General features: G+C 50.3%; 1 protein-coding gene across 14 annotated transcripts in view; it reads left to right on the top strand.

The window, feature by feature from the left end:
• The first annotated feature begins 18 nt into the window (after positions 1–18).
• LOC101983118 overlaps positions 19–9,103 on the top strand; it is a 10,456-nt gene continuing 1,371 nt past the window's right edge. For 5 of the 14 annotated variants that reach the window (XM_013354333.2, XM_013354330.1, XM_013354329.1 and 2 more), the window contains exons 1-3: positions 106–584; positions 914–984; positions 7,933–8,128. In XM_013354333.2, the coding sequence (XP_013209787.1) occupies positions 130–584; positions 914–984; positions 7,933–8,090 (684 nt within the window). In that variant the 5' untranslated portion in view covers positions 106–129 and the 3' untranslated portion in view covers positions 8,091–8,128. The other 9 variants (XR_003378887.1, XR_001229459.1, XR_001229460.1 and 6 more) reach the window with 9 other exon arrangements.

The raw sequence follows: 9,103 nt of genomic DNA on the forward strand, positions 1-9,103 counted from the left end.
GGAGGAGGCGGAGGAGGAGGAGGCGGAGGAGGAGGAGGTGCTGAGCCCGGAACCGCTGCCGCTCAGCGGGCCCGGAGGGAAGGAAGGCGCACGACACAGGTAAGCGGAAGGGAGGGGGCGGGACCAGGAATGGCGGGACAGGGAGGGACCATAGGCGGAACACAGGTCAGTGGAAGGAAGGAATGGGGCGGGGGAAGACAGGCTGACTGGGCAGTTGTGCAGAAGGGGAGGTATGAGGAGAAAGAAAGGTGGTGTGGACGCACCAGGGGACAGCGAAACTACTATGGGCATCAGCGTGGGAAGGAGTTTGTGATGGGGCAAAAGGGGTTAGTGTGTGCCAGCCTCCCTGGGATCCATCCAATCCACCCCAGGGTCCTTCCGAGCTTCCCCATGGTCCATGTGAGCTGCAGCTCCGAAGAACGCCATCTACCTTCTGCCTGCCCCTTCATGGAGTGTCAGGTGGTGAGGCCGCCGCGCTGGTGCGCGCATTACACGGCTGGTCGGTGGTGCGGACCCTGGTGGTGCACATGGGGGTTCCCAGACAGCAAGTTTGTCTTTGGCAAGGGAAACTACCCAGCTGACGGGTGAGTAAGCCCCGCCCCTGGTGTGCCTGTGTATGCTTGCATGTTCTTGCTATGTGAATGTGTGTATGTTCCCTCTGTGTGTGTGTATTTCCCTCTTTGTGCATGTGTGTGCTTTCCGCTGTGCAGTGTTACAGTGTTCCTCAGCATGCACATGCCTGTGCATCCCTCCGTGTAGCTTGTGTGTGGTTCTCACCATGCACATGCATGTTTGTCCCTCTGTGTGTAGCGTGTGTGTGGTCCTCATATGCACATGCTTGTGCCTCCCTCTGTATGTAGCATATGCACACCCAGATTTGCCTGCACCTGACAGACCCTTCCCTATTCCTCAGAGAAGACCAAGGAATCTGTGGACATCATGTGTGTGTTTCTGAACGTGGAGAGGATGACAGCTCTGACCAAGGTATGGAGTGTGTGATTGTGACCTGTGACCCCATGTGTGACAACTCTACCCCTTCCCCTGACCCCCATGTCCCAGCCTCAGCCCTTTCCCCTCTGCCCCTGGGTCCCACACTCTGATGTCCTGACCTTACCCCTTCCTTTGACCCCATATCCCATCCTCATCCTTTCCGCTGTCCCTGCATCCCCTGATGCTCCTGTCTCTCAACCTCACCCTTCCCTCTGAGCCCCAAGTCCCAGTCTCACCCCTTTCTTTATGCCCAGGTCTCTGACCTGTGTCCTGGCCTCACCTGTTCCTTTGACCTCAGGACCCTGACCCCCCCCCCATGCTGACTCCTGTGTCCCAGCCTCACCCCTTCTCCTGTCTCCTGGCACCTTGTCCCAACCTCACCCCTTCCCCTGACCCCTGTTTCCCATTTCCTGGCAGAAGACCTTGCAGACTGCCTGGGGTGTCCATGTGTTGGACAGGTTCACTATTGTCCTGCACATATTCTGCTGTAATGCCCACACCAGGAAGGCCTGGCTGCAGCTGGCACTGGTGGAGATTCACCCCTGCTCTGGTGGGTCACCCCTGAAATTACCTGGAGCAAGTGAGAAGGAAAACATGGAACACACAACAAACCCACTTAGGAGTTTATTAGAGGCCTGGGAAGTCAGTGTGCAGAGAAAGGGAGGAAGATGACACGTCCAGCTTTTAAAAGCTGTTCACATTGGGTTGATGTGGCTACTTCATATGCAGATGATGGAACTCACGCAGGCGTGCAAGGGCTTAGCTGAGTCATCTGTGGATCACACAAGGCCCGTTAACATCCCCGGGGGCATTAGGCACTTCTGCCTGAGGGCTTGTCTGCACCTGCATGACACCTAGAACCCAGAAGTATCAACTCTATGTGGCTGAAATCATTACATTGTACCCTTTTGTTTATTATAAAAATTTGGGGAGTTTTTGGTCTTTAATGGGTGGGAATGGGGCATTGTAAGGTCTCTTATGACTGCTTCATGCTGATTTTGTGGGCGCCAGAGAGTTGAGATGCTTGACCACATTCTGGGGTAGCTGATTAGTTTTGTGTTTTTTTCTGGGCTCTGTGGAACTGGCTGGCTGGCAGCTTGGACCTTGCAAGATGCTGAAAAGGCAGAAAATTATGTCTGAAAAAATGTTAGATCCAGGTAATTAAGGGAAGAGAGTCCTAAGATGGAAGATAGAGGTTTTGTTTTTGGAGGGAGAGTGGAGGGGGGAATTTCCCATAGGTTCTTGAAACCATAAATGATAAGGGAAGAATTAAATGATACTTATTCTGGGCAAGTCTGGTACATTTAGGTAGGTCCAATTGGCTCCCTGGAGCTTATGAAAAAAATGTTTGAAAAGAAATAAATTTTAAACATATTAAAAGCTTATGATTACGATGATATAGTGTTGGAATGGAAGATGGTGGGGAGAAGGAAGGAAAACAATGGGGAATTATTAGACCCCCTCAATGTTTTACCTGAAGTAAATCTTAAGGCACTTGTTCTCCTTTAGCATCATGGTATTACCTGAACATCCAGGAGACACTGCTACAGTCAGTGATAAACCTGTTATGTTAAAGTCTGTTTTGTGGGTTTTGTGAGTTTGGAGCTGTGAATGTCCCCAAACTCGTTATTGTTTCTTACCACCTGGGCTCTTGGCAATCCTTATACCTCTGGCTCTGTGTTTAATGATGGTCCCTGTAATAACAGCTAAGTGGTTAACTGGAAATTTGAGCATGGAGATATAAAGAAGTTGGTAAATCAGACAGGTGAAAGAGGGACCACTGTGGAGTTAATGAGCTGGAGGTCTTGGACCAGGCAATAGGTTCCTTACGTTTTTAACAGCAAATGTAGGAGTGTTAAAGGGAGAAGAGATGGGGTGAAGTAGCTTTTTTCTTAGAAGGTCAGAGATAATAGGCTTAAGTCCCCCAAGGCTCTGGAGAGAGAGGGTACTGAACTTGGGTAATGTAGTTAGTAGGGTCTTGTAATTGGATAATGATGGGGGTGTTTAGCAACAGAGGGGTTTTGGGTGTCCCAGACTTGGGGGTCTACCTGAGAGGCTGGTAGAGGAAAAGACACATTGGAGCTGGGAGGTTGGGAGTCTAGAAGGAGGAGGAGGAGGAGGAGAGCTCTTGGTGAGTCTGGGGTAAAGTTAATGGAAGGAACAAATGAAGTGGAAGCTCCTACTTTTGCTAAAAAGTCTCTTCCCATAAGAGGTACTGGGCAGGCTGGCAAGACTAAAAATGAGTGAGATAAATACCCCTAAAAACAGTTAAGTGGTGGTGTCTGCTGAGGTAGATAAGGCTGCCCCCCACCCCAACAATAGAGAAACTAGAAGGAGAGGTAGGCCCCGAGAATTTCCTTAGTACTGAGTATGTGGCTCTAGTATCCAAGAGAAAGAAGATGGGCTCGTCCTGATACTGTGATGTTTACCCATGGCTCCCCATTACAGATGATGGTTGTGGTCAGGTCAAAGGAGCCTGGGAAGCCTCACTCATCCATAACCAGACCTAGAAGGTCATCTTGTGAATTTTCTGGGTTTGAGGTCTCCATGTCACTATGTCCACAAGGACAATTGACTGCCTAATGTCTTTTCTTATGGCATCTTGGACAAGGTCTCATGGAGAGTCTTCTGTTTTGTGTTAATTTCATTGGTTAAATAAAGAGACTGCCTTGGCCCTTTGATAGGACAGAAAGTTAGGTAGGCGGAGTAGACAGAACAGAATGCTGGGAGAAAGAAGCTGAGTCAAGGAGTCACCATGATTCTCCCACTCCAGACAGACGCAGGTTAAGATCTTTCCTGGTAAGCCAGCTCGTGGTGCTACACAGAATATTAGAAATGGGTTAGATCAATATGTAAGAGTTAGCCAATAAGAGGCTATAACTAATGGGCTAAGCAGTGTTTAAAATAATACAGTTTCCATGTAATTATTTCGGGGCATAAGCTAGTCATGTGGGTGGCCGAGTGCCGGGGACGCAGCCCCGCCGCTCTCCTCACAACAGGACTAAGATTAGGATTAGGACATGCTCAGGCCCAGTGACCAGTTCTACCATATTTGAAACATGGGCCTGGCATTCTGGGCCTGGCAGTTCTCAAGCCCTGGGGGCCAAGGGAGCAGCACAGACAGCACGGATCAGGTAGTCTGTCACCTCGGCCGATCAGAAGACCATGGCTAGCAATAGCAGTGATTGTAGCACATAGCTTTGTCATTTCTTGCATGGAGCACCTTAAAAGCCAAGTCTAAGACTTCTGCCTGTGGGGTCAAGGGGCCTTTCTCTAAATGTCTAAGTTTAGCCTTGATGTTAGGGTAGCACTGAGAAAATAATGGGTAACTGTCTGCCTTCTGTGGTTTCTGGATCTAAGTTAGTATATTGTAACAGAGCTTTAGTAAGGCATTCCAAAAATGCAGAAGGATTTTCCTTCATATCTTGAATGACCTCTGAGAGTTTACTATAGTTTACTGGCTTGAGGGCAGCCTTGCAGAGACCTGCCAGAAGGCAAGTCAAAAACCAGTTCCTAGCTAAAATCCCACCTGGAGTGTTATAGTCCCAGAAGTTCCTGCTCGGGACCGCCTCTACCCCTGGAGAGTGTGTTGTATGCGTTTGATGAATCTCATCTGCATATAGTCTGCTCTGCTCCCAAACTCTTCAGGAAGTAGGTTATTAGATATGATCATATAGATATCATGAAAGGTGAGATTATAAGACTGGGTAATATATTGGAATTGTTTATGAAAGTGGTAGAATTAGATGTATAGGACCCCAGTTTATGTTTTATATGGGAGAGTTCCGACAGGGAGAAAGGAATGTGTATCTTAATCAATTCATCCATGCTGGCCACCTCTTGCAGCAGGAGAACTGCAGAGGAGAACTGCAGCCAGCTTGGTTTGTTCAGGTTTGGGTTCCATAGCAGCCTGTGAGCGTGTGAGAGGAGGAGTAAAGGTGGGTGCCAGAGCTGGGAGGCTGCTGCGACCAGGCACTGGAAAGGAAGAATGATCCAGTGGGGCTGATGGAGTAGTTAGTGGGGGGAAGAGAGAGCTGAAGAGCAAGCGGAGGGAGGTGGCAAGGTAGGGGAAAGTAAAGGGGCAGAAGCGTCTGTCTGCTGAGGTAGGGAAGGTGTGGATTCCTTAGCAGAGCCCAGAGCAGTAGCTGAAGGAACAGGGGTAGGAGCTGGAGGAGTGGTATTAGGAGCTAAAGGAACAGGGGCTTTAGGAATGGGGGTAGGAGTTGAAGGAATGGGGGTAGCTGCCTGCTGAGCTGGGTCCACAGTGGAAGTGGAGGGTTCTTCCGGTTCAGATGGCATAGTCAGGACCATGTGAGCAGATGAACAACTTGCAAGAACAGGGCTTAGGCTTAGAGCTTAGATAGTAAAAGGCTTGGATGTAAGGAATCTTTTTCCATTTGCCTATACGCTGACAGTAGTTAGAAAGCTCCTGTAGAGGATCAGGATCAAAGGTGCCATGAGGCGGCCACTTCAGATTCTTATCTAAGTTGTAACAAGGCCATTTTTTTTTTAAAAAAAAAAACAGAGATGGACAAGTGTGGGAATCTGTAAGTAGGGCATTAAGACCTGGGGTTTCAGGGTCTCTAAAAGGCATCACAGAGACTGGATTGATGGGCTTGGATGGCTTGCTACTCATAGGTGAAACCACAAGGCCTATAACGGGACATCTCCCTTTATAGGTGGGGTGTAAATCAGCGGCAAATACCGCAGGACCTGTGGGAGAGCATCCTCTGCCTACAGGTGGGGTGCTACAGCCTGACTGGATCTGGTTGGGATGACTTGGAAGCCAGAGAGGTCAGAGGTCTCACTGAGCTGCCTTTCATGGCTGGGGAGAAAAAGAAAAAAAAAGAGAAAGCAGAATCTGAAGGACCCTGGGCCCCCATTGCAGGAAGACTGACCCTGGACCATCCAAACATGATTTTAGCTAAGGAAAGCAATTCAGAGATGAATGTTAGCAAAGGGCTCAACTGTAGCCTTAGAGACCATGGTTGGGGATTGTCACCCCATTTCTAGGAACACCAGATTTCTGGAAGCTCAACAGTAAATTCCTTGGGTTCAGAGAAATGGTTAAGCTGACCAGAATGGGGAAACTCATCAATTGAAGCTGGCGGTGTACAGAGAAGTAGTGCTCAGGCAGATGGAACACGTGGTTGTTGTGGAAAATATACCCTGTTCCAGATCCTGACCCCGGGAGAGGGGCTTGGGGTGGGAGAGCCACCCAAGTCTCATGACACCAATGAAATTACCTGGCAAAAATGAGAAGGAAACACAGGACACTCAACAAACACGCTTACCTGGGAAATCAGTGTGCAGAGAGAGGGAGGAAGATGGTGCATCCAGCTTTTAAAAGCTTCCTAGCTCATACACACAGGGGGTTGATGTGGCTCCATCATACACCAATGATAGGGCTCACATATGTGCTGAGTCATATGTGGATCATACGAGGCCCTTTAACATCCCTGGGGGCCATTAGGCACTTCTGCCTGAGGGTTTGTCTGCACCTGCATGAATCCTAGAATCTGGAAGTATCAGCCTTATGTGGCTGAAATCGTTACAACCCCTGGTCAGGCAGGCCACCCCACACTTGGTGCAGGACAATTATCTATATTCTGTCAATTGTGTTTTAAATAAACGCTGATTTGCCAGTAGCCAGGCAGGAAGTATAGGTGGGACAACCAGGCGGAAAGTAGAGGTGGGTCAATGAGAACAGGAGAATTCTGGGAAGAGGGAAGTTCTCTCTGGAGTTCTGTCCAGACACTGAAGAAGCAGGATGTGACCTGCTCTGCTGAAAAAGGTACTGAGCCACGTGGCTGACACATACTAGAATAATGGGCTAATATATGTTATAAGAGCTAATAAGAAGCCTGAGCTAATGGGCCAATCAGTTTAACATTAGTATAGACCTCTGTGTGATTTTCTTTGGGGCTAAACTGCTGTGGAATCTGGTGGGAGGACAGAAACCCAGACAACACACACTCATCTTCATCCCACACCTTTCCTCACCCCACACCCTCCCCCTCATCTCCACATTTCCTTTCATACAGAGACACCTGCATACCCCTTGGTGGTTAACACCCTATGCTGTCCACTGTGCTTTAGAAGGGCTTGGCCCTGACCTCAGGATCCGAGTGCCAACACTCACTAAGTGACACCTACTAAGCGTGTATTTTTATCCCAGGTCTACCCTGAGCAGCGGGTCTGCCCGACTAGACCAGCTAGACCAGCAAGGAAGGGGCTTACGGTACATCATGGGGTCAGGTGAGGGTGCCACATGGCCTCCAGTGGGGAACACAGTCCAGGGCAGTAGGAACACCAGCCAACCAGCTGTAGAGTTTCCCAGCTGTCACAGTGGGTAACACCAGTTACATGATGTCCAGTGGGGCATACCAGCTATATGCAGTGGGGTACACCCATAGAGTACCCCCTTCACCTGGGTCCCTTGATACTCACACCCCTAGGACCACCTGCATCTGGCTCCTACATACCAGTATGCATATCCATGTCCACAGGAGAGTCATCCACAGAGCGAAGCCAATGGGCACTGAAGGAGAAGGAGGCAAAGGTCAGGGCGTACTAAGATGGAGTGTGCTTGCAGCACAAGTTCCCCATTGTGTCTGTTGTCGGCTACACTAACTGTGGCGAGGGTCCTCAAGCAGCAGCACTACATCTCAGCACTGGGTATGCGTAGGTGGGTCCATGGGGTGCAGCCCCACATCTCAGGACAGGGCACACATGGGAGGGTCCCCAGGGTGCAGGACCCACATCTCAACACAGGGCATGCATGGAAGGTTCCTCAAGGTGCAGGACCCGCATCTCAGCACAGGATACATGTGGAAGGGTCCCTGGAATGCAATTACCTACATCTCAGCACAGGGCATGCATGGGAGGGTCCCCAGGATACAGTGTTTGTTTCCCATTCTCACATCATCATGTTCCCTCCAGGGAAAACCACACTCATCAAGGCCCTGACCAGGGAGGCCACCATGCAACTGTGTGACCATCTGTTCACAACCCTAGATGTCACGGTACACACGGGGTTGCTGCCCTCGTGCATGCCCGTCATCTACATGGCTTTCTGTCACAGCTGCCACACAGCCTGATCCAGTCGTTCACCACGCTGGAGGATGTGGTCCATTTGGTGGGTATCCATGTGTCTGCATTGATTGGTATCCTTGGAACCGCCTTTTCTGTAGGCCAGATGTCCTGGGATCTGCCCTCCTTGTGGACTTGGTATCCTTGGTGTTCCTCAGGCTAACACTTCCTGGCCCCCTGCCACCCCTCCCTATGACATTTCGGCCCCTGACTGCCCCTCCCCCTCACAGGATGTTATCCTGCATGTGAGGGACATGAGCTACCCCAACATGGAGCAACAGAGGCCAGAGTCTTGTCTACACCGCAGCTGCAGTGTAGACAAGACACTCTTGAACTCCATGTTGGAAGTTTACAACAAGATGGATCTAACAGGTGCAGTGAGCAGAGCTGTAGTGAGGATAGGTGAGTGGGGCAGGGGAGGCATGTGTGTCACTGTTTACACTGTAGGAATCTTCATGGTGTCCTCACCGCACCTGTCCTCGCTGCACCTGTCCTCACTGCACCTCTCGTTACTGCATCTGTCCTAACTGCAGCTGCCCTCACTACAGCTGTCTTCATCACAGCTGTCTTTATTTCACCTGCCCTTGCTGCACCTGTCCTCACCTCACCTCACCTGACTGCAGCTGTCCTCACTGCAGCTGTGCTCACTGCACCTGTCCTCATCTCACCTGTCCTCACTGCAGCTGACCTCACTGCACCTGTCCTCACTGCACCTGTCCTCACCGCACCTGTTCTCGCTGCACCTGTCCTCACTGCACCTCTTGTTACTGCATCTGTCCTAACCGCAGCTGCCCTCACTACAGATGTCTTCATCACAGCTGTCTTTACCTCACCTGTCCTTGCTGCACCTGTCCTCACCTCACCTCACCTCACCTGACTGCAGCTGTGCTCACCGCACCTGTCCTTACCTCACCTATCCTCACTACAGCTCTGCTCACTGCACCTGTGCTCACCTCCCCTGACCTCACTGCAGCTGTGCTCACTGCACCTGTCCTCATCTCACCTGTCCTCACTGCAGCTG

Source organism: Microtus ochrogaster, unplaced genomic scaffold (genome assembly GCF_000317375.1).
Source record: "Microtus ochrogaster isolate Prairie Vole_2 unplaced genomic scaffold, MicOch1.0 UNK40, whole genome shotgun sequence".
NCBI classification, from domain to species: Eukaryota; Metazoa; Chordata; class Mammalia; order Rodentia; family Cricetidae; genus Microtus; species Microtus ochrogaster.